This window comes from Loxodonta africana, chromosome X (assembly GCF_030014295.1).
Source record: "Loxodonta africana isolate mLoxAfr1 chromosome X, mLoxAfr1.hap2, whole genome shotgun sequence".
Taxonomy (NCBI): Eukaryota; Metazoa; Chordata; class Mammalia; order Proboscidea; family Elephantidae; genus Loxodonta; species Loxodonta africana.
In genome coordinates this window covers 130159920-130186470 of record NC_087369.1, presented here as the reverse complement: position 1 = coordinate 130186470, position 26551 = coordinate 130159920, and the positions used below count along the sequence as shown (strand labels likewise).

General features: G+C 39.4%; 1 protein-coding gene across 1 annotated transcript in view; it reads left to right on the top strand.

Moving 5' to 3' along the window:
* Positions 1-26551, top strand: part of GUCY2F (guanylate cyclase 2F, retinal) — a 124873-nt gene that overhangs the window by 13449 nt on the left and 84873 nt on the right. Inside the window, exons 2-5 of the mRNA XM_003414807.4 lie at positions 1819-2120; positions 10812-11166; positions 12572-12656; positions 16584-16680. Of these exons, the coding sequence (XP_003414855.1) occupies positions 1819-2120; positions 10812-11166; positions 12572-12656; positions 16584-16680 (839 nt within the window). The remainder of the gene's footprint in view (positions 1-1818; positions 2121-10811; positions 11167-12571; positions 12657-16583; positions 16681-26551) is intronic.

Here is a 26551-nt window from a genome sequence, read left to right as displayed (position 1 = left end):
GGCTGTTGGTTTTGAACCGCTGACCTTTCAGTTAGCGGTCAAATGTTTTAACCACTGCACCACACCAGGGTTCCTCGGTTATAAACCAGTGAGGTTGAATTTCTTGTGTGGCTCATGAACTGGCTCCAAGGATATCCCTAGAGAGTTCTAAGAAAGGGCTGAGCATCAGAATACATGTAGAGCCTCTTAGGGTAATTATGTTAAAGGAGCTAATAGTCATTTGAAAAGTCAACTTATGCTGTGTTGTGGGATGTGTGTGTGTGTGTCTGGTGTGCCTAAATTAATCTCAAAATGTATTAGCTACATCTTAAAGAAAATAAAGGGTACCAGCTCTAGTTCAAAGGGAAAACTTTCTGGGGTTATTTAACAAGTGTAAAGAAGGTTTTTGCAAATAGATGAAGCAATATGTGAATGCCAAAGACCAGTCATTGAACATAGTTAAGCACGCTTAGTTCCTGAGATTAAAGGTTCCATATAAACATGTATAATTAATATTTACAAATGGCAATAGGACCTTTGCCTTTCTCCAAGGAGTTTGGAATACTTACCAGGCATTATCTAATTAAACTACTCAGCGTACCTGGGAAATGCACTGGAATCTACATTTTCAAGATGTGGGCACTGAAGCACAAGTGGGCTTAAACTAAACTCATTTAGCATGCCAAGGGCGAAATTGGATATAAGACTTTCAGTCTCATGATCTAGCCGCCATTCTTCAACCGTGGCCCCCGCTAATCCACTCTATTCTAGCATGCCTTGCCAAACAACATAGTTTCATAAGTCTGGGAAGAATTAAATTGATTGCAAAGTAATTCCAATTATAGAGAAGTTAAATTTTTTTAAAAGTTAAACATATCATGCCTAATATTAGTAGCATTTATAGGTGAGTATGACTTAGTGCCATTCAGTGTCTGTAATGGCCTTGGTAAGGATGGGAAGAGTTGGTAAAAAATCTACTGGAGTGTATTTTTTAGGGAGTGAGCAATAAAACAAAACAAACAAACAAAAAAACAGCAGCTTCACCATTCAGCCAAAGATTAGACAGGCCCATAAAACAAAACGAGAGTAAATGGGCACACTAGCCCAGGGGCAAGGATGGGAAGGTAGGAGGGGACAGGAAAGCTGGTAATGGGGAACCCAAGGTTGAGAAGGGGAGAGTGTTGACATGTCATGGGGTTGACAACCAATGTCAAAAAGTGATATGCTATTAATCGTTTAATGAGAAACTAATTTGCTCTGTAAACCATCTAAAGTATCAAAAACAAAAACAAAAACAGTGGCTATGGGAATGTCTTCCATACTCTCCTTTTAATCTTATTCTTAGGTACAACAATACTACCATTTATTGAGTGCACTTTTTTTGGTTTTTATGTGCGAAGCCCATTAGATGAATTGTCATCTTCAGTCCTCACTACCACCCCATGAAATACATATTATTACCTCTATTTTGTGAATGAGGCAGAGAGAAGTTATGTAATTTTCCCAAGGGTATACAGCTAGCAACTGGTGGAGTCAGGATATAAATCTAGATCTTCATTATGCTACCTCCCATTTGTTATACTTGTTTTTGTCCTGTCTAGTATTAGACACTGCACCCCGTAGGCACATCTCTCTTGTCCCCATACCCAGCTCAGGGTCCGTGAACATATCTCAGCTTAGGCTCAGGACCTCAGCATCTTGCTCATCTTAGAGGCATAAGGTACAAATCATTTAAAAATTGGTTATAACACATTTATTTGTTTCTCATAATCTGTAGTTTTTGGCACTGTCTTTTACTAACGTATTGCTGCCATAATCTCCCTGTTTTGTTGGTTTCAGTAATCATCATGTGCATGCATTCAGCCTTGATTGGGGGAGAGACTCAGAAGCATCTCTTGGAATGGGCTCATGATCTGAAAATGACTGATGGAAACTATGTGTTTATTCCCTATGATGCCATGCTCTACAGTTTACCTTATAAGCACACCCCCTACCAGGTCCTGAGAAACAACCTAAAGCTCAGGGAGGCCTATGACGCTGTGTTGACCATTACAGTGGAGTCCCATGAAAAGACCTTCTATCAAGCTTATACAGAGGCAGCAGCTAGAGGTGAAATTCCTGAGCAGCTGGAGGCAGATCAGGTAAGTGCAGATTCACAAGTTATCATGAGAAGAGAACCTCAAAATCCAGGGAGGGAAATCTTTTTCCTATCAAGAGCCCTATTTCATAGAAAACTCAATTAATAGCAGATATAAAAATCAAAAATACCTCTAAAACAGACATACTGTTGAAGTTTTCTTTTTTTTCATTTTCAAGCAACCCCCAATGAATGACAGCACATAGTCATGAAGAAAAAATGAAATGTACTGTATTTAAGAATGGGGAAACAAAACTCTAATATATACTGGTGCTATTCAGAGGAGCCCTGGTGGTGCAGTGGCTAAAGTTCTTGGCTGCTAACTGAGAGGCCAACAGTTCGAATCTGCCAGCCACTCTGCACGAGAAAGATGTGGCAGTCTGCTTTAATAAAGATTACAGCCTTGGAAACCCTATGGGACAGTTCTGCCCTGTCCTATAAGGTTGCTATGAGTTGGAATTGACTCAAAGGCAATGAGTTTTTGGTTGGTGATACTCAAGGGGACCTAATAAAAAGAAGCCCACTTTTTGACCCAAGTTCTGAACCAATTCAGCAATAAGACAAAAGAGTTGGTATATAAGAAAATATCACCTTTATTATGTATTTAAAAAAATGATATTGGAGAATATTGCTTCTATCCATAGACATTTGAGTTTCCCAGTACTGAGCATGAGGAATAAACAGACTTCTCCACCTAGTCACCAGCATTGCTGAACCACTGTAGTCCTCCCCCATGGGGCAGGCCTTTTGTAAGATTTATAGACTGGAGGACCATAGCAGAACACATGTTCCCTGTAGGTAGCTCATTCCCAAGAGAAAGAAGATAGAAGGGGGCTGGACTACACATACTTAATTCTCATTCTAAACTGACCAATCAGATTGAGTCACTCCTCTTGTGTGGGGAGGAATGAGTAAGTAGATGAAGGGATGCCAGCAGTTTTTTGCTAGTAGAGCTACCTCTATATAGAAGGAATCATTAGGAATGGGGGAGAATACAAATAGTATACATATGTGTGGATGCATGTACATATAGACATAACTCAGATTCAAGTCACAGTCACTTAAGGGCTAGAGGAAGAAAAAGGAGTACAAAGGCAAAAACAAAGAGGAAGAATACTAAGAAGACAAGCGATATGAGAGGAAGATGTGGAGAAAAAGATAAATTAGGAAAAAGCACAAATTAGAAAAATATGGAGGGAGGCTTCTATAGGTTGAAGGCCAGATGTAGAAAGTAGACATTTTCAGAAGTATTTAGAATGACACATAAATTAGTTTAAAAGTTCTAGCATTAGTTAGCATACTATATTAGTTTAATGCTTCTGGCTGCAAGTAACAGACAGCTCAATACAAAATGGCCTAAGCAATATTTTTTTTTTCTTAATTGGAAGGTAAGTGGGTGCTCCTAGTGGGGTTCCAGGGTAGGTTAATTCAGGAGCTCAGTGATGTCATCAACAAACAGGCTCTTTTAGTCTTTCCACTTTGCAAGTCATAGCATGCTGGCTTGCCCCAGTGAGCTGGTTCTCACGGTCCCAAGATGGCTGCCACAGTTCCAGACATCACATATAGGTAGAAATGCCTAGAGGCAAAAATCAGGAATGCCCTCTCTTGTATCTCTTTTTAAGAATGAGGAATTCTTTCCCAGAAGCTCCCTAAATAGACTGCACCTCTTGTCCACAATTGTGTCCAACACCCATGCCTAAACCAATGATTTGGAAAGACGAATGAGGCCACTATGATTGATCCTCTGGCTGCTGGAAAAGTGTGAACAAAATTTGGATTCTATTAGCAATGCAGAAGACTTTCAGGTAGGCAGCTGACACTCACATTCTGTATGATATTCTCCTTTTTTATCCACCCTTTATTTATCCTGTGGGCTGCTTCTCTCTCTGAATAAGTGGTTCAGATGCAACTTGGGTTTACTTATCTCTTTATGTTCTGAGTATTAATAAAAATCTTTTGCTGATTCTTTTTCTAATAAAAAAATGACTAGCAGAGCTATTATCAGTGTTGAATTTGAACTTTGTTACCACCGATACTAGCATATGTTTATAATAAACATCTCTCTTTTAGGGGACACACACACACACTTAAATCAAAACAACTAGTCAATTTAGCTAAGAATTGCAAGAATCCCACAAATTGCTAATAATGGTTGGTCAAACCAGTTGTTTAGTATTGTATATTGAGGGTGAATTTTTGTACTTTTTAGCCAATAGTATGACATCATATAGATACACTCTGTCATTTTTTTCAACTTTAATCACAGGGTTGAGGGAATGATAAAGGGGTGTGTGTGTATGTGTATTGTAAAATAAAAGACCAGATATAGCGATAAAAAATGCAGACCTTTTACTCTTAATATTTGATTCCATCCCTTTGAGCTTGTGGAAAACATAAGGTAATTAAGGGAAAAAAAGACACCATTAGCTTGGTTGCTGGGCAGCCTGTACTCTGCTTTAGACAAGAAAGTAGAAGTATAACGAAGAATCCAGAGCTTATTAAAAAAGTCTGTTTGGATGCATTTCTATCACCCCTTTACAGGTGCCTAAGCTAAACCTTCATAACCAAAGAGTGGTAGAGGGTGAAACAATTATCTTCACATCTCCGACAAACACCCTCCCCCTTTTTGTTCCTAAATTATCTTGCTAAAAGTGATTTTTTAAGGCAGCTGATGTAACAGACACAGCATATGACAAGAAGTTAGGCACACTTGGTTTTAAACTTCAGCTCTGACTCTTACTAGCTATGTGACCTTGGGGAAGTTACTTAGACTTTTTGAGTCTTGGTTTTCTTATCTATAAAATGAGTTAGTAATCTATATATTTTAGGATTATAGTGATGATAAAACAAGGCAAAATGTTTAAAGTGACTAGTAGAGTGCCTGGCACACAGATACCTTCTTTTCCACTTTTTCTCCTTTGGGACCAGGATAACCTTATTGGTGACATCACATTGGTAGCTCAAAATCAGGCATGCTAGGAGTATTTACACCACCGAAATTGGCAAATGCTACAAATCAAAGTCCCCCCCCACCCCGCAAAACCGTAGCAATGTTGTTAAACATTTACTAGCTCATCACTTGTTTCTGCCCTATGGGGCTTAAATTCTAGTGACAGAGACAATAAGTGAGTAAACAAATACATTAAAGAGATGGCCTCTCTCCCACCCTTCCTTAGAGAACCACTTCTATCTCTTTTAGTTCTTTATTATGCATTTACCTCTATGTTTCTAAATACCATACTGCTACTGATATCTCTTCACTAATCAATTTTTGACATTATTTGTTGGCCTCCTATTATAGAAGGGAGTCCTGGTGACACAGTGGTTAAGAGCTCAGCTGCTAAACAAAAGGTTGGTAGTTCGAATTCACCAGCCCCTCCTTGGAAACCCTATGGGGCAGCTCTACTCTGTCCTATAGGGTTGCTATGAGTCGGAATCAACTCAACGGTAACAAGTTTTTTTTTTTTAAATTATAGAGGAGGTGGTTGGTTAGGTATTTTGTACTCTCTTACCCTCCTTGAAACCCTCAATATACCTATGTCACAATTTTTAGTTAAATCCATATTCAGTATTTTTAAGTGTAAGTGGTCAAGAGCTCAGGCTGCTAACCAAAAGATCAGCAGTTCAAATCCACCAGCTGTTCTTTGCTATGAGTCGACATTGACTCAGCAGTGAATGATATTTACATACCAAAATAAATAAATAACCCGTTGCCATTGAGTCAATATAATATGATTGCAATTCATTTCATGTATAACTTTGGATTTTTCTTGGAGATAGTAATTGCTTTATCTTTTATTTGGTTACCTTACTTTGAATTTCTAAGTCTTTCCACACCTTCTGAAAATCCTGTAAAATCTCTCAAAACAGTTTTACGCATGGTAAAACTTGTTTAATCTCTTATTAACTTTATTTGTTTTTCCTTGGGTCCTCTTGCCTCCTATTCCAATTTAAGCTTGTTGCTCCTTAAGGCTGCTGTTCAACTATTATGCTAGGATATCTCTTTTCATCATACTGGAAATTTTCTTTCTCTCTCTTCTATGCTGGACCCACTAATTCATGAACCTTATAATTCCCATTTCTAGCTTTACTCCCTCGTTTTGGTGGAGTGCATCCTCTAGTAGCTCCTGAGAAAGGTGCACAGGAGGTAAATTTTTGAGATTTTGCATGTCTGAAAAGTTAATATTTTATCTTTACTATTGGTTGATAGTTTGGCTGACTATGTAAATCTAGGTTAAAAAATAACTTTCCCTAAGCACTTTGAAGACATCAGATTGTCTTCTGATTTTCACTGTTGGTATTGAGAACTCCAGTGCCATTCTGATTCCTGATCCTTTGATCCAACATGTTTTATCTCCCTTCTTAGTCCCCTGAGGATCTTCTCTTTATTCCTGATGTTATGAAATGTCATGATTTCAAGGTCATTAGGGTTTGCTTTTTTTCCCTGCATTAAACCATGCCATATGTCTAATGTTTTATTCAAGCAAAGTTATATTACTAAGTGACTAATACTTTGATTTGAATGAGTTTATTGGATTGTTTTCCTCTGATGTGTGAAAAACTAGGGCTTTATGAGGACCTTTGAAAAGAGAACAATGAATCAGAATGGAGCAATTGGTGGGTGGGACGCTAGTGACAAACTTTCTAATTTGATCTCAGGCCGATTGGGCTGGACTATCACTTTGTACCTTTACATTTTGGCACAAAATAAACTTCTGGAATAAGGTTTTGGTGCCTACATTCTTCCTTTCATTGTATTACCAATATTTATTTTCAGTGAAATTCTATTGGCTACAAATGCATACTGCTGGAACACACATTTTGGATATTTTTTCCAAATGTAAACTTATTTGGTTAAACAAAGGAGATCCTCTGGATTTCTCAGCAAGCCCTGAGGATCTTCAACTCCTAACATCTATTGTTTTCCATCACTCTAAATGTGGGTGCCTGGCAGGGGGATGCTGGGCTGAAGGGGATGTGGTTAAGGCTGAAGCATTCCAGGATGGGGTCACACCAGATAGTTTGTCAAAAAAGGTTACCTAAAGCTCACAGTGGCTACAATTTTCTTTGTTCCCCATTCTGTACAGAATAAGAGTATTGTGTTCATGAACATCACATCAGGCAGATTGTTCTAGTATTCATCTCTTGACTAACTCCAAGGGTTGAGACCATGCACCATTGGAGGCACTACCTTTAATGACAACAATTCAATTATCCTCTGGTTTCTTGATTTCTCCATGTGCCTGGCTTTTTGTTTAAAAGTCCTGAAAGTGGTGGCTTCTGAGGACAAATTTCTTAGAAGCTAGTTTTGTGTCTTCTCAGGCACAGTAAATCTGAACTGATGATGATCAACTTAACAACAGCACGACTTATTAAATTGAATAAATTTTAATATCACTGCTCCTGACCCACGCTTTGTGCTCTTGGGATACAAGCTCCAAAAGGCCTAGATAAGCTCACTGAACCACAATCAGTAATAGGTTTCAATTATCACTCATTCATCTATTATTCATTTATTTATTCAGATGCAGGTCTATACAGCAGGCAAGACCAATAGGCTGAGTCATCAGTGGTTTCAGCATTCTGGGCTGTGATGTCAACATAGACATCTGTCTGACAGGAGTTCCTCTCCAATCCTGTCTTGCTTCTTTGGCACTGTGGTCAAAAAACAGGACAGAAGGTTTTGGAGAGGGTCCATTCTTCCTTTGTCCCACCCTCTACCTCTTCTCTTTCTCATTATTTGCAGCAGCTGTAACTATAAACTTTATGCGACTAATGCTAACAGAGTGTGCCTTCAACTTACGGAAGGGACCATTCCCATTGCCGAAAGGTACAAGAGGATGAAACAGGAACACAAGCCAACTAGCACACAAATCCAAACCCTCCCAGTAAGGATGGGCAATTGTGGCAGTTACTCTTTTGCAACTGAATATTACTGCTACAGCTATGCTCTTCCTGTTGGCTTCAGGTCTATCTACCGTGTGTGTGTGTGTGTGTGTGTGTGTGTGTGTGTAATGTGTTGGAGGCTGAAGAACAGGCTTCAGGCTTCAGCCATCTTGGGGAGTTGCTGTCAGTCAGCTCTAACAGAAGCCAACTTGAGAACACAAAGGGCAGCATAGCCTGGCCAGCTGAAAACCCAGAGGAATAGGTCAACTTGGAGGTGGGGGTGTTTTTTTTTAAGAGTTCCAACCTTTGCTTTTGGTTCAAGGTACATGCAGTCTCTTCCCCGAAGGCTCTGTGCCTTTCAAAACAGAATACTGCTTTCAGCAGCTTGCTGCCCTGTGGTTTTTTATTCGTTTTACTAGTATTGATTTTTATACTCCACCTTCCACCCTTCACTTATTGTCGTAACCTTCCAAAGCCCGAGAAAACAGGCAGACTCTTGCAGAAATCCTAAAGACAATTAAGTGGAACATCTGAGAATGTAAGGAGAGGGAGCTAGTGAAGAGCTCTTAGGGGACCTCAGTGTGTGCTAGGCAACTAAGTATGGATGCCTTGGTGGCAGCACTTATTTCTATAGAGGGCATGTTAAGGCAGAGTGGTGAAGGGAGATCGCTGAACTAAAACTCAGGAGACCAAAATGTTTCTTTCTGCTCTGCCAATAGTTCTGTTATCTGGGGCAAGGTTTTTGGGCCTGAGCAACTGGAAGAATGGAGTTGCTATTAACAAAAACAGGGGAAGACTGTAGACGGAATAGGAAGATCTGGGGTGAAGATCAGGAGCTCAATTTTGGGTATGTTGAGTTTAATATCCAAATAGATATCGCACAGTTGAATATACACATCTGGAATTCAGGAGAGAAGTCTGAGCTGGAAATATAAATTTGAGAGTTATAGGCATAGATATGGTATTTAAAGCCACGAAACCAGAAGAAATCACCAAGGGTATGAGTATAGATAGAGAAGAGTATTAAGGACTGAGCCCTGGGGCACTACAATGTTAAGAGGTCAGGGAGATGAAGAACTCACATACTAGCCAAACAAAACATGTCTCCAAACTAAATTTGGTACCTGAACTAGAACAGAAGTTGGGAAATTTCACAGGAGATCACAACTAGAAAAGGCTCCAGAGACCTTCTAGTCCAACCAAGAATACTGTGAACTAGGAGACAGGAGATCTGGGTTCTAGTTCTAATTTTATGCCTAGGTGAGTGACCTTGACAGATCACTTAACTTCTCACTTTTCTGTCTATAAAGTAAGATAGTTAGACCAGATGTCTTCCAAGGTTCATAATTCTATATCCTTATTTTATAGAGGAAGAAACTGATGCCCAGAGAGAAGGGATATGTAACTTGCCCAAACATCCTAGCATTTAGAAGAGACTACCAGGCCACTGTGTGTTCTTCTGTGCTATTGGTTTTAAACCCTGGATGTATATTAGAATCCTTGGGAAGCTTTTACTACTACTGATTACTGGATTCCCAACCTAAAGTGTCTCATTCTGTAGGCCTCAGTTGGGCTAGGCATTGGAATTTTTTGACACCTTTTAGGTAATTCTAATGTGCAGCCAGGGCTGAAAATCCTCTGCTCCACATTAACAAGGCATGACAGTGTTTTGCTAGCCACTACACCTCTCTGTATCTTGATTTTTATTTGCAACACAAAAATGATTCACTCAATTTTAAAGCCTTTTATTCAGAAGAAAGTTGTTACAGGATGATAGCTTTCTAGACCTTGTGAAACCACGGTAGCAAATATCAGCTTTCTCTGAAGCTCAGTAAAATGGCGTGACCATAGCTTTCTTTAGTTTCATCCTAGAAGTGAAATGCCATGTAAAACCATGAAGCCATGGAGGGGGCAGGGGTGGTAAGGGTGAGAGATTGTTTGCTCTTCTTCCCTACGTTTTCAGAAGAGAAAAAGACACAAGGATTCTTCCAAAAATAAACTTAGAAGGTTAACAAGCAGTACATTAGGCATAGTATACAAATACTGTTGCTTTTACCATATTTACTCAGCAGCTGTAGTCATGCTGTCCATTGTAGTAGCCATACTGTGTTACAGTGGTGTCTCACCAAAGCTTTGTCACTCTGCACACCAACTACATACAGAGTTTCTTGATTAAAAGCCACATTCTCCATATACTACAATATTTGACCCTATATTTGTGGACATCAGCGTATGTATCTGCGTGTGTGCAGGCGTATGTTTAAAACTGAAATCTAGTGTTCACTTTCTCTGGGGAGCATTTGTCTAGAACAGCATCCATTTTAAACTAATACAAGGTACAGACATGGATGCGAAGACGCATTATTTACAGTCTTGCCATACACACCTACCACTCTAGTAGTGCCAGCAAAATGATTTTACCAAGCATAATGCCCCAGTAATTAGCCTGGTAGATTTCCTTTGAGCTCCTCTTGTCTATTCCATACTTGTTTTTTAAGTGGGCTTTGTAACTCTAAATCACTTTCTTAATTTAGGAGCATAAAAATATATTGTGTATGACTTGGTTTGCTCATAAAATTGTCATATTTGATATATTTAAAAATGTGAAGGCCTGGGGGAGAAAAACAGAAAAATTCAGGTGAGAAACCAAGCAAGCCCTCAGAAACAAACAAAAAATTTCCCCTCTGGGTCTTCATAGCTCCAGTCCACTCAGACGTGCAGCCCATAATAGCGAACCCACACTTGGAATACACTCTGAGATTGCTCTAGGGTGACTAGGGCTCAAGATAATTGTAATTTTTAAAAATAGGTTTCACCGTTGTTTGGAACCATCTACAATTCAATTTACTTTATCGCACAAGCCATGAATAACGCCATGAAAGAAAGTGGACGGGCTAGTGCTGCCAGCCTGGTTCAGCATTCTGGAAACATGCAGTTCTATGGATTCAACCAGTTGATAAGGACAGATTCAAATGGAAATGGAATTTCCGAATATGTAATTCTGGACACCAACTGGAAAGAATGGGAACTCCATAGCACCTACACTGTGGACGTGGAAACGGAGATGCTACGGTTTGGAGGGACCCCCATTCACTTCCCTGGTGGCAGGCCCCCTCGAGCAGATGCAAAATGCTGGTTTGCAGAAGGGAAGATCTGCCGAGGAGGTAAGGAATAGAAAATCACTGGTAGTCAATTTGGCTTAGCTTGGGTTACAAGGGAACCTCTTGAGGGGAAGGCATATTTTAATATTGAAACACTCAGAAAATCAGTCATTTACATTAAGGCAACGTAAACTTCTTGGTACTCTATCCAGTTCATTTAAAATAGTAGGGACAAGGAAAGGCATTTTGCAGCCTTAGATAATCGTCCACGATTTAAAAACCCTGACTTGTTTTTAAAACCAGCTCACTCTTTCCCAAAGAGGTTACTCTAACAAGAGGAAGGCATCAGCCTTCTCTTTGGTCTTTCATCGGCTGTTACCTGTGATTGTTTCCTTTGCTAGAAAGATTACCTGTCCTCCCCTTGACGTATCTAAATCCTGCCAGTCAGGTCCCAACAGCCCACATTACTTCTTCTCCTCTCTGAACTCCCATTGAATTAAAAGTCTTACCACACAGCTTAGCACAAAATTGCTTTTCTATTGTTTCTTGTGTATTGATTGTTTCCCCCTAAATAGACTGCTGCTTGAGGGCAGGGGCCACAGCTCATAATTCTTATGCCCCTCTCCTTCCCAACCACTCAACACAGTAGGCATCCTGTAAATACTTGCAGTTTGACTGACTGATGGAACTCCTCTAGCTGGTGGAAGAGGGGAAACTTTATCAGATCTCTGAGAGCCAGAGGGGAACTTTGGAAGGACCCGTATTGTTTCTATGCAAGCACACACCACACCCTTCAAAAAACAAAATGCATCTATTTGAAATAGGCTTTGATTTCTATTTTGCTTTAGCATGACATACCCAACTACCTCTTCACTCATGTAGGTAGTAGGTACTCAATATATTTCCCTCTGAAATCTTAGTGATCTATCCGAATATTTCAGTTTTGCAGAGGCCAATTTACATGCTGATGAAAACACTAATTATCAAAATCAGACTCACCCTTGAAAGACAAGTGTTATGTTTTTCATCCATAAATCACGAGGTCTATGGGCTTGGGTGAATTAAAAAAAGAGCTTTTATTTTATGAAGGCAATATAATACTTACCCTTCACAGGTGAGGTAACATATTTATTCTCAAGAACTCAATTGCCATCCAACTTAAATTAAGGTACTCAAAGTTTTCCATTCGAGGACTTTTTCTTCCAGAGAAACACCCAGGTCAGCCTTAATTCATGGTGATTTGTTATTGTCAGAGTGGTGAGTGGTTTTTGCTTCAGAACAGTGAAATTGCTTTCTGTGTCCATAAAGTCAACAAGACAGACTGTGCCGGAGAAAAATGGAATTAGGTTAGGTAGATGTGGCTTGATTTTAGAGTCACCAGAAAGCATGAGAAGTCGCTCCGTGGTGCCCTTTATTTACTGCCTTTCTCTGATAATGCCATTCTTCCTCTTCCTCTTGCTCTCTGTAGGCATCGACCCTGCCTTTGCAGTGATGGTCTGCCTGGCCTTGCTTATAGCCCTGCTGTCTATTAATGGATTTGCTTACTTTATAAGGTACACTTTTTGTTCCTTTTGTATATATAAAAAAAATACCAGCCTCGTTAGTATTGATTTCCAGGAAGTCATGTTTTGGTACAATTCCTTTATTACATGACCCACTGATTTTCCTTTTTTTTATAGTGATTTCCCATTCCTACCACCCCATTTAGAGTGAAGTGTTTTCATGATGCCAAGAATAACTTCCTCAGCTGTGTTGTCAGTGTTGTTTCCCGTGAGTAGATCTGGCTCTCAACACCATGGTGAAATAGGAGAACTAGTACTTTAAGGCCTGCCTATTCCCTATCTGTGCTCCCTTTTCCACTGGTAGAGTCTGTATGACCACCTTGTTCCCCAAATGGCACGGACTTGTAGGGAATGGAGTCGAGCTATTAATGAGTTCCAAGGATTAGGCAGGCTTTGGCTAGAATCCTAACTCTAAGAATAATGGTACTAACCCACAAGATTGTAGTGGGGATTAAATAAACTAAAGTACTTTTTTAAGTAAAGTACCTAGAACGGTACCTAACTCATAGTAAACCAAAAAATACCAACCCCCTTGCCATCAAGTCAATTCCAACTCATAGTGACCCTATAGGACAGAGTAGAACCGCCCCTCATCGGGTTTCCAAGGAGCAGCTGGTAGATTTGAACTGCTGACCTTTTGGTTAGCAGCCCTATCTCTTAACCACTGTGCCACAAGGGCTCAATATTAATGGTAAATCTCAACCCTCTTCCCAGGCACACAAGACTGTCCTGCTAATTGTGGAGAGTCAGGATTCTCACTTTGATACTCATGCCTTTTTCCCAGAGTATTACATTCCATGTTTTTACTGTTCTTCCTTGGGAAAAAGCTATCCTATCTAATCACCGTCATCATTGTTATCATCCTGTCTTTGTCTTACTCCCTCAGGTCCCTTAATTGGTAATCAACTACTCTGATGAACTAGTTCAGGATAATCTTTGCATTTTAACAGTTGGACCTTTTGTATAATAAGATGAGTTGGGGAAAGTGAAAAATGAAATCAGTCACAACCCTCCCACATTACTCCTTTCACCCTGAAAACCACATCTTTGTCACCTGTTTGTAAGGCTGGTCCTAATGACAATATGGCATGGACTGGGGCCATTTGGGTAAGTTCCAAGGAAAAATGTCTAGATTGTATAGCTGTGTGACCTTGGACGAGTCACTTAACCTGTCTTGGCCACAATTTTCTCATTTGTGAACGGAAAGAATTGGATTAGGTGAGCTTTAATAGCCCTTCCAGCTCTACTATTCTAAGGAGTTTGTAAAATTCTGGAATGAAACCATGACAAATGTTACTCTTAGTATTTTAATATGTCGGTATCTCTGTGGAAAAGCCACTTTTATTCAATATCCCCAGGATTAGAAACTTGATAATATCACACAGTTTGTGAATTGTTAAAACACATTTGATAAAGATGTTAGTTCAAGGAAGTTTTCCTTTTAATTTCTGTGACTGGGACATATCTCTGTGAGAACAGAAACTGAATGTCTTTAACATAGCTGCTGCCAAGGAATAAAGTATTTAATTAACACCATTATATACTCAGTAAAAATAAATGCCATCTAATCAAAAATCTTCTCCCTCCAGAGAGATTTGAGGATTAATAGGGTCTGTCTACCGAATGCCAAAACATCCCATGGAAAGCTGACAAATGGAGTTCCTCCACTGTTTATGTTGCTTGTCAATCCCCCCAAATGACTGGTCTCACTGATCTTTCCCAGTGAATGGACTGGTTCTTTAAGCATCGAATAAGCCCAGTTTGCAATGCTCAGGAAGGAAAAAAAAAACGGGGGCTGGTGGGGGCAGGGTTTGTTTGGAGCTTGTGAGCCGAAGGGCAAAGAAGACAGGAGGAAAAAATGATTGGAGAGGCATATGATTAGAGAGGAAAATGATTGGAGAGGAAAATGAATTTGAGACAATTGATACTTCAAGTGGTCACAGAAAACGCAGAGATGGGAGAGAGGCACATCATTTCCTGGAGCTGCTTGGTCCTTGGTTCTTCAGCTAACAAAGCACAAAAGATGCCCCCTCTTTGCTGCCTTCCTCCCTCTCCCTGCCCACCACGGCTGCAATCAGAAGAGCTGAACGGCTGATGAGTTTCTGTAATAGATGGTGATTACTTTGCAGGAGAGTGACTCTCTGTTCCTTCCTTTCCTGTATGTTTTGATTGTTTAAATTTTTTTTTTTCAGAAAGAAAGACGTGCAAAGAACCTAACCACCCCCAAACAAATAATTCTTTAAACTCCTCCTTTTTCCTTACTCCTCCGAACCAGATTGTGTTTCCTTTCTATAAAGTTCTCCTGTGCTTTGTAATACTAATGATGATAATGGTAATAATAAGCCTTTAGCCCTTCATAAAGCTCCATGCTTTTCAGAGCACTTTCACATTCATTATCTCATTCAATTTTCAAAACAACTCTATAAGGTGGATAATGCAAAGACTATTATCCTGCTAGATAGGACACTGAGGCATGAAGAGGTTAAATTACTTAGCCAAGGTCACATGGCTAATTAATGACAGAACCTGCACTGACTGCACCCCAGGTCTCTGGATTGAGAGTCCAGTATTAGAGTGTATTCTGTAGCATGATTATTTTTACAGGTGTGCCTGCTTTAAGACCATTCATTACATATAAGAAACAGATAAGTTACGGAGTGATGCTTTACTTTGCCAAATGATTCATGTGCTCTACCCAAGAATTCACTACAGGGCTCTTTTAATTTTCTCTGCAGGGCAGCAGCTCCCACAGTGATAAGGGACATATTTGTTGGCAGACAATTAGAAACACATTAATTGTTTGTTTACAAACCAGTGGAATCGCTGAGAAAAACTGACTTGGTTGCTGGTACTTAAAGCTACAGTGCCATTGTAGATTTCTCTTTAGAGCAATTTCACAAAGCCTTTTGATTCAGTGGTTGTTTTCCCTGCTCTGGCTTTAGTGCAATCCACAGGGTGACTATTATGGGGTTATGGAAAAAGTGAAGCCAAACTGTAGCTGTCAGAGAGCTCCCTAGGACAAAATAGAACAAAATACCTATGCAGACTAATCCAAGGTTCCCTCCTTGCCTGGTCAGCTCAACTAAGACGACCAACCTCGTTGTGCGTATAGACATCATAATCTCCTATGTGTCTAGTAATCGATTTGCAGAAAATAATTACATTCGCTGCAAATTAATAGACATGTTTGGAGAGAATCAGGTTTAAATTGTGTCTATGTAATGCTCAAACAAGAGACCAATTCGGTAAAAGAAAAAAAAATCAGTTGGCTCACTTGTTTGGAATCATGTAGACAAAGCAACAAACTGATTGAATTTTTCCACTTTTCAACCTGTTGCTTTGGCAACGCATAGATGTGACTTCTCAAGACAAGTGGTCTTGTGGGCTGCAATCTGGGCCCACAGCCAGGGACCAAGGATTCAAGTCCCAGCTCTGCCTCAGGCTAGGGGATATCACTCAATTAGCTTAATTTTGTTTTGTCTCTTTAATGTGTTTTTCGTCTGTAAAATGGAGATTAATGATTCTTGGCCTTGGTATTGTTAGGATAAGTACTATGGCACATTAGAAAGGGTGCTGAGCCCTTCAAAAGAATTCAGAGGTGTAATTTTGAATGTGCCCTTGATGTGGGATCATCATTTTATTAGTCTGAGATACCATCCCCCTGCAGCACCCTCATCCTTCCCTATTAGTGCCCCTTCAAGCACATTCACATTTTTCTCTTTTGGTCTTTGTAACTCTGCAAGTTGTGGGGATCAAGGTTGCTGCCTCCCTTTGCTGTCGGTATTATGGTAAACATCCATGCGTGGTTATCCTCCCGATTATCCTGGGTATTCTTTAACTTCTGTCTTAGGGAAAATCAACCCTGGGTTTGCAAAACATCCGGTTCCCTGTAACACTGTGATTTTATGCTTGTTTCAGGCGTCGTATAAATAAAATCCGGTTGATTAAAGGACCCAACAGAATTCTCCTAACTTTGGAGGATGTGACCTTTATCAATCCCCATTTTGGCAGTAAGGTAAGGAACAGCCCTTTCTCGTACTGCACTGTTCAGTGTGGTAGTCCCAAGCTACAAGTGACTATCGAGCATTCGACATGTGGCTAGACCCAATTGAGATGTAGGGTAAGAGTAAAATACACACTGGATTTCAAAGACTTAGTTTAAAACACGTAAAATATTTGATTAATTTTAAATATCAGTGACATGTTGAAAGGATAATATTTCAGATATATTGGGTTAAATAAAATATATTAAAATTAATTCCACCTGCTTGTTATGTTTTTAATGTGACTACTAGAAGCTTAAAATTATATATGTGGCTCACACTGCATTTCTATTGGATGTCCTCTCTTAGAACAGTTTTGTAAAATTTAATGCAGTTCACATTGGGCAATAGTTTAGTTTTGACTTCTTTTAGCCATTCTTTGTATGTTTGGACTCTCAACATTTGATAGTTCCTCAAGGGGGGGGAATACATTTTTTTTTATTAATGTTGGCCCATAACACCTGACATGGTGCTTATAGTATAACCCACTAAACCCATTGTGGTTGAGTTGATTCCGACTCATAGCGACCCTATAGGTCAGAGTAGAACTGCCCCATAGAGTATCCACGAAGTGCCCGGTGGATTTGAACTGCTGACCTTTTCGTTAGCAGCCATAGCACTTAACCACTACGCCACCAGGGTTTCCAGTATAGTAAAAATAAATACAACAACCAGTTGCTGTCAAGTCGATTCCCCATGTGTGTCAGAGTGGACCTGTTGAGTCCCCGGCTGGACAAACAGTTAACATGCTGGGCTACTAATCAAAAGGTTGGTTGTTCAAGTCCACCCAGAGATGCCTTGGAAGAGCAGCCTAGGAATCTATAGAAAAATTAGCCTTTGAAAATCCTGTGGAGCCCAATTCTATAGTATAGTATAGTATAGTATAGTATAGTATAGTATAGTATAGTATAGTATAGTATAGTATAGTATAGTATAGTATAGTATAGTATAGTATAGTATAGTATAGTATAGTATAGTATAGTATAGTATAGTACAGTGTTGTTGTTATCAGGTGCCGTCAAGTTGATTTTGACTCATAGCAGTCCTGTGTGACAGAGTAGAACTACTCCATAGGGTTTCCTAAGCTGTAATCTATGGAAGCAGATCACCAGGTCTTTCTCCCTGTGGAGCCTCTGGGTGGGTTTGAATCGCCAATCTTTTAGTTAGCAGTTGAGCACTTAACTTTTTGCACCACCAGGGCTTCTTACAGTGTAGTAGAAACAAAAACGAACTCGTTGCCGTTGAGTAGATTCTGACTCACAGCAACCCTACAGGACAGAGTAGAACTGCCCCCATAGAGTTTCCAAGGAGCGCCTGGTGGGTTTGAACTGCTGACCTTTTGGTTATCAGCCATAGCACTTAACCACTACACCACCAGGGTTAGGTGCTTGTAAAAGCTTGGCAAATGAATCAACAAATGGGAGTTGAGTTTCATCAGGAATTCTCTTCTGCTTATGATTGTGTTGTAATAGGTGATCTTCATTGAGTGCCTACTGCTATGTCCTAGCCCTGAGCTAGGCTTCGTGAGGGATGGCCTGTAGTCTCTGCCTCCAGTGGGATTACAGTCAAGTTAGGGAGACAAATCATACCACAACAAGTGAGTAAGTAGGCAACATATTGCAGAACAGAAACTAGAAATATTGTAGGACTTCAGAGGAGGCAGATCAGTGGAGGAAGGCTTTTCAGAGAGTATGGCACCAAAGCTGGGTCTTAAAGAAGGAAGGACAGGATTTGTCTAAGTCAAAGGTCACAAACTAGTAACCACTTTTGTTGGACCCTCACAGTTAAAAAAAAGTGGCCAGAATGTAAAGATTGAGAGATTTCACATAAAAGTCAGGATTTCTAACTTTTCTTTAAAATTTAAAAGATCTGCCCACCTAGGGGGAAACCCTGGTGGCTTAGTGGTGAAGTGCCACGGCTGCTAACCAAAAGGTCGGCAGTTTGAATCCACCAGGCACTCCTTGGAAACTCTATGGGGCAGTTCTACTCTGTCCTATAGGGTCACTATGAGTCGGAATCGACTCGACGGCAGCGGGTTTGGTTTTTTTGGGGGTCCCACCTAGGGTTCCATTGTGGCAATTGGCTGAAACTCAGTGATCGTTCCTGTTTTGGAAGAGGTATGCTCTCTGCAGTTTGCCACAGTTTCAATCACTCTATATTGTCCTATACTTAGCCTATTTCACTTGTTTAATACTATCTGCCTGGTCCCCATAGGAATTCTAGGCAGAGAAAACAGCATAAACAGAAGCTTGGAGAAGAGGAAGAACTCCATGTGTGGGAAAGAGGTTAGCCAAAAGTAGCTGGGAATAAGGGAATTTTTTTTTTTATGCCAGTATTTGTGGCCACGACAGAGACATTAGTCTTTGCAAATTCCAACATGGTGATGGTGAGATGTAGGGAGAGGATGCAAACACATCATATTGCCCCTGCCATGTGCCATTTACCTTTCTTTGCCATACTGCTGTATCAGATCTGAAAATTAATTTTTAATTAATTAAATTTTAATTACTTGGTCATTTATCTAAATGTGACACTGAAAAGTATATTTAAATTGGCTGGGTGAGAATGGATTTACTGTATTTTACATTTCCCCCTCCCCCTCCAAGGTATTTTCATGGTGCTCTATGCTAATTTTTTTTTAACAGCAACATGTAAAAAATTGGCATAGCACACTTACAAAAATACCTGGGGTGGGGAGGGCATGGTTGGCAAACAAACATAGATCATGTACATTATTTTTGTAAAAATACAGTACATGGCTATACCCGACACAATTGGAATCAAATAAAATGTTCATCTGTTTGGTTTAATTCTCAGTTATAACCCTGCCTCTTGTTGAAATCATCAGCTCCTTTTATAAGGCTGATATCATGTTCCTGGAAATGTGTTGTTGGAAGCCAAAGCTATCACTGTAACTGAAAGCTACATTCTACCCTCATGGCATAAAGACTTATTGATATTAGTCTCCATTTTTTGAAGCCATCAGGGGACCTTAGGACTCATGGTGGTAGAATTTTTCTGGATGTGATATATCCAATATGCCCACCTCCAGAAAAAAGAATAGTTGCTGAGGTCTAAGCTCTGAAGCAATCCCAATATATAACCCAATCCAAAGGAAAAAAAAAAGTATTCAATTCTATGACAAGCTATTTTATCTAGAAATGGGTGATCAGTAATAAAAGCAGATGACTAGAAGTCATTGTCAAAATGCAGCAAAATATAGTAAAGTTTTGGTCAAAAGCAATAAACCAATTTTTAAAACCCCTACTTTTTTTGGTGAAACCCATGTTAAAATGACAGTTCATGTCAACTGCTTAGATGTTTTGGATTTAAAGTATCAAAACAATACATGTAACTAAATTTTGGACTGAATTAGCCCCCCCCCTTTTTTTAGCTCTTGTTGCCATAGTCTAGTGACATCTATAAAACTTTTCTCTATGCCTTCTTTCTTTTGTCCTGAGACAAACTGTATTTGGGTGACTAAAGCATAATCATTCTCACAAAATCATCATAAATTCAAATGAACAAAGTGCCTGGGGTTTTAGAATCTTGATCATGATGATAGATCTTTCCTTTCACTTATGCATAAATTTTGACATAATGGGAGTTAAAAAAAATCATCACCACTTTTCACCATATGAGTGAGAAAAATGAACAACAACAGGGGTTGATAGCCTTATCAGGAATGTTGTTTTATTTTTACTATTTTGGCCCAGGTGGAAAAGGATGGCATTACCCTAGAAGAACATAGCTCTTGGCCTCCAGATCCCTTTTGGCATTTGGCCTGTATTGGGGATTCTGATGGGAAAAGATAGGGGAAGCATACATTTTCCTTAATTGCTGCATAGTCACAAACTTGCAGCTGGCTGTGTCTAATCAGTCAAAAAGCCAAGCCAAGAATTCCATCCAAATGGAATGTCTGAAAGTGTAAACTCTTGGTGAATATAAAATTAATTCAGTCTAGAAAAATTGGCAGGTCAGGAAAAGTCAAGATAGGAAAGGAAGTTTTTAGAAGAAAGTGAAGCTGAAGCCCAAATGGATGTGGATTTTGGCAGATATTCTCACTTTCTCCCTTGCCCTTTGTGGAGAGGTCTATATCTCAACATACAGATCTAGGTGCTCCTGCTGAGATATGAAAATAAAGAATGAAAGAGAAGTAGATTCCTCTCTGGCCTTGCTCTGTTGGGGAGAGTTCAGGTGGAGGGGAGGGTTATGTGAAGAGTCAAGTTTTATATCTTGTCTGAATCTTTAATTGTTAAGATTTCAGCACATTGGGGGCTGGGTAGAGTTTACCATTGTCTTGGAAATTTAAGTGTGATAGTCTTGGTATATTGTGCCTAACTCAGGGTTAAATCAACTACTTATCTTCAGTTGATCAAAGACCATTAAGAACAGAGTGTTGGAAAGTACTTAAGATTATCTTTTTATTGGCATTCAAGAGTGAAATAGAGTATGATGTGGTGGAAAGAGTGCAGGATCAGGAAATGTAACACCTAGATTCTTGTTCCAGCCCCTATATCCCTCTCTAGGTCTCTGTCTCCTCATTGTGAAATGAGAGTGTTGGAGTTAAGGACTGGACTGTTGTCCTTAGGTGCCATCGACCCGATTTGGACTTATAGCGACCTCATGTGACAGAGTAGAACTGCCCCATAGGGGTTTCTAGGCTTCGACCCTGTGTAACAGAATAGAACCATCCTATAGGGTTTCCGGCTGCTAACCAAAAGGTCAGCAGTTTGAATCCACCAGGAACTCCTTGGAAACTCTATGGAGCAGTTCTACTCTGTCCTATAGGGTCACTATGAGTTGGAATCGACTCATTGGCCATGGTTTTTTTTTAATAGGGTTTTCTAGGTGATAATCTTTACAGAGCAGCCTTGGTGGTGCGGTGGTTAAGCACCTGACTACTAACTGAAAGGTCACTGGTTTGGACCCACCAGCCACTCTGCAGGAGAAAGATGTGGCAATTTGCTCCTGGAAGGATTTACAGTCTTGGAAACCCTATGGGGCAGTTCTACTATGTCCTATAGGCTCGCTATGAGTCGGAATCAGCTCGACAGCAATGGGTTAATCTTTACAGGAGCGGATCATCAGGTATTTCTTCCCTGAAGCACCTGGTGGGTTCAAACCGCCAACCAGTTAACAGACAAGCTCTTAACCATCAGGCCACTAGGGGTTCTTAGGGTTGGACTAGACAATACCAAATGTAACTGCCAGCTTTGAATTGCCATAATTCTAAGAAAGGCACATTTGGAGACATGGAGAAGAATATGAGGAACCTGTTGATTTGTTACTTCTTCATGTGAAATAAGTCTGCTGGTTGAGGTGAAGATAAAGAAGTTCAATTTTTTTTTCTCATTGTAGTTTTTTTTTTTAATTTTCATTGTGCTTTAAGTGAAAGGTTTACAAATCAAGTCATTCTCATACAAAAATTTATATACACCTTGCTATATACTCCTAGTTTCTTTCCCCCTAATGAGACAGCACACTCCTTCACTCCACTCCCTATTTTTGTGTCCATTCGGCCAGCTTCTGACCCCCTCTGCCCTCTCATCTCCCCTCCAGACAGGAGATGCCTACATAGTCTAATGTGTCTACTGGATCTAAGAAGTTCACTCCTCACCAGTACCATTTTCTATCCCATAAAAGTCCAGTCCAAATGCTGTCTGAAGAGTGGGCTTTGGGAATGGTTCCTGTCTTGGGCTAACAAAAGGTCTGGGGACCGTGACCTCCAGGATCCTTCTAGTCTCAGTCAGACCATTAAGTCTAGTCTTTTTATGAGAATTTCGGGTCTGCATCCCACTGCTCTCCTGCTTCCTCAGGGGCCCTCTGTTGTGTTCCCTGTCAGAGCAGTCATCAGTTGTAGCCGGGTACCATCTAGTTCTTCTGGTCTCAGGCTGATGTAGTCTCTGTTTTATGTGGCCTTTTCTGTCTCTTGGGCTCATAATTACCTTGTGTCTTTGGTGTTCTTCATTCTCCTTTGTTCCAGGTGGGATGAGACCAGTTGATGCATCTTAGATGGCTGCTTGCTAGCATTTAAGACCTGAGATGCCACTCTCCAAAGTGGGATGCAGAATGTTTTCTTAATACATTTTATTATGCCGATTGACTTATATGTCCCCTGAAACCATGGTTCCCAAACTCCCACCCCTGCTATGCTGGCCTTCAAACCATTCAGTTTATTCAGGAAACTGCTTTGCTTTTGGTTTAGTCCAGTTGTGCTGACCTCTCCTATATTGTGCGTTGCCTTTCCTTCACCTAAAATAGTTCTTATCTACTATCTAATTAGTGAACACCCCTCTCCCTCCCTCCCTCCCCAGTCTCGTAACCATCAAAGAATATTTTCTTCTCTGTTTGAACTATTTTTCGAGTTCTTGTAATAGCAGTCTTATACAATATTTGTCCTTTTGCAACTAACTTCACTCAGCGTAATGCTCTCCAGATTCCTCCATATTATGAAATGTTTCACAGATTCATCATTGTTCTTTATTGATGCATAATATTCCATTGTATGAATATACCATAATTTATTTATCTGTTCATCCATTGATGGGCATTTTGGTTGCTTCTATCTTTTTGCTATTGTACACAGTGCTGCAATGAACATGGGTGTGCATATATCTGTTTGTGTAAAGGCTCTTATTTCTCCAGGATATATTCCAAGGAGTGGGATTGCTGGATCCTATGGTAGTTAAGGAAGTGCCAAATCGATTTCCAAAGTCGTTATACCATATTACATTCCCACCAGCAGGGTATAAGTGTTCCAGTCTCTCAACAACCTCTCCAACATTTATTATTTTGTGTTTTTTGTATTAATGCCAGCCTTGTTGGAGTGAGATGAAATCTCATTGTAGTTTTGATTTGCATTTTTCTAATGGCTAATGATCGTGAGCATTTCCTCATGTATCTGTTAGCTACCTGAATGTCTTCTTTAGTGAAGTGTCTGTTCAAATCCTTTGCCCATTTTTCAGTTGGGTTATTTGTCCTTTTGTAGTTGAGTTTTTGCAGTATCATGTAGATTTTGGAGATCAGACACTGAACGGAAATGTCATAGCTAAAAACTTTTTCCCAGTCTGTAGGTAGTCTTTTTACTCTTTTGGTGAAGCCTTTGGATGAGCATAGATGTTTGATTTTTCGGAGTTCCCAGTTGTCTAGGTTCTCTTCTGCATTGTTAGGAATGTTTTCTATAGTGTTTATGCCATGTATCAGGGCTTCTAACGTTGTCCCTATTTTTTCTTCCATGATCCTTATCGTTTTAGATTTTATATTTAGTTCTTTGATCCATTTTGAGTTAGTTTTTCTGCATGGTGGGAGGTATGGGTCTTGTTTCATTTTTTTGCACATGGATATCCAGTTATGCCAGCACCATTTCTTAAAGAAACAGTTTTTTCTCCATTTGGGCCTTTGTCAAATATCAGCTGCTCGTATATGGATGGATTTATGTCCGGATTCTCAATTCTCTTCCATTGGTCTATGTATCTGTTGTTGTACCAATACCAGGCTATTCTGACTACTGTGGCAGTATAATAGGTTCTAAAACCAGGTAGAGTGAGGCCTCCCACCCTGTTCTTTGTCAGTAATGCTTTACTTATCTGGGGCCTCTTTCCCTTCCATATGAAGTTGGTGATTTGTTTCTCCATCTCATTAAAAAATGTTGGAATTTGGATTGGAATTGTATTGTATCTATAGATCGCTTTTGGTAGGATGGACATTTTTACAATGTTAAGTCTTCCTATCCACGAGCAAGGTATGTTTTTCCACTTATGCAGGTCTCTTTTGGTTTCTCGTAGTAATGTCTTGTAGTTTTCTTTGTATGGGTCTTTTACATCTCTGGTGAGATTTATTTCTAAGTATTTTATCTTCTTGGGGGCTACTGTAAATGGTATTGAGTTAGTGATTTCCTCTTTGATGTTCTTTTTGTTGGTGTAGAGGATTCCAACTGATTTTTGTATGTTTATCCTGTATCTTGATAATTTGCTGAAATCTATTAGTTTTAATAGTTTTCTTGAGGATTCTTTAGGGTTTTCTGTGTGTAAGATCATGTCATCTGCAAATAGAGATACTTTTACTTCTTCCTTACCACTCTGGATGCCCTTTATTTCTTTATCTAACCTAATTGCTCTGGCTAGGACTTCCAGCACAATGTTGAATAAGAGTGGTGATAAAGGGCATCCTTGTCTGGTTCCTGATCTCAAGGGGAATGCTTTCAGACTCTCTCCATTTAGTATGACGTTGACTGTTGGCTTCGTATAAATGCTTTTTATTATGTTGAGGAATTTTCCTTCTATTCCTATTTTGCTGAGAGTTTTTATCATAAATGTGTGTTGAACTTTGTCAAATGCCTTTTCTGCATCAATTGATAAGATCATGTGGTTCTTCTCTTTTGTTTTATTTCTATGATGGATTATATTACTTGTTTTTCTAATGTGAACTATCCCTACATACCTGGTATGAATCCCAATTGGTGATGGTGAATTATTTTTTTGATATGTTGTTGAATTCTATTGGCTAGTATTTTGTTGAGGATATTTGCATCTAAGTTCATGAGGGATATAGGTCTGTAATTTTCTTTTTTTGTGGTGTCTTTACCTTGTTTTGGTATCAGAGATACGCTGGCTTCATAGAATGAGTTTGGGACTATTCCATCCTTGTCTATACTCTGATATACCTTTAGTAGTAGTGGTGTTAACTCTTCTCTGCAAGTTTGGTAGAACTCTGCAGTGAAGCCGTCAGCGTCAGGGCTTTTTTTGTTGTGAGTTTTTTGATTACCTTTTCAATCTCTTCTTTTGTTATGAGCCTATTTAGTTGTTCTACCTCTGTTTGTGTTAGTTTAGGTAGGTAGTGTGTTTCTAGGAATTGATCCATTTCTTCTAGGTTTTCGAATTTGTTAGAGTACAATTTTTTGTAGTAATCTGATATGATTCTTTTAATATCAGTTGGGTCTGTTGTAATATTGCCCATCTCATTTGTTATTTGGATTATTTGCTTCCTCTACTATTTTTCTTTTGTCAGTTTGGCCACTGAGTTATCAATTTTGTTAATTTTTTCAAAGAACCAGCTTTTGGTCTTGTTAATTCTTTGAATTGTTTTTCTGTTTTCTATTTCATTTAATTTTGCTCAAATTTTTATTATTTGCTTTCTTCTGGTTCCTGAGGGTTTGTTTTGTTGCTCTCTATTTGTTCAAGTTGTAGGGATATTTCTTCGATTTTGGCCCTTTTTTCTTTTTGGATGTGTGCATTTATTGATATAAATTGACCTTTGAGCACTGCTTTAGCTGTGTATGAAAGTCTCTGATAGGAAGTGTTTTCATTCTCATTGGATTCTATGAATGTCTTTACTTCATCCTGATGTCTTGTATAACCCAGTTGTTTTTTGAGCACAGTATTTTTCAGGTTCCAAGTGTTTGATTTCTTTTCCCTGGTCTTTCTGTGATTGATTTCTCCTTTTATGGCCTTATGATCAGAAAAGATGCTTTGTAATATTTCAATGTTTTGGATTCTGCTAAGGCTTGCTTTATGACCTAAGATACAGTCTATTCTGGAGAATGTTCCACGTGCACTAGGAAAGAAAGTATACTTAGCTACTGTTGGGTGGCGTGTTCTGCATATTTCTATGAGGTCAAGTGGATTAATTATGGCATTTAGATCTTCCATGTCTTTATTGAGCTTCTTTCTGGATGTCCTGTCCTTCACTGAAAGTGGTGTGTTGAAGTCTCCTACTATAATTGTGGAGCTGTCTATCTCACTTTTCAATGCTGTTAGTTTGTTTTATGTATCTTGTAGACCTGTCATTGGGTACATAAATATTTAATATGGTTATATACTCCTGGTATATTGTCCCTTTAAT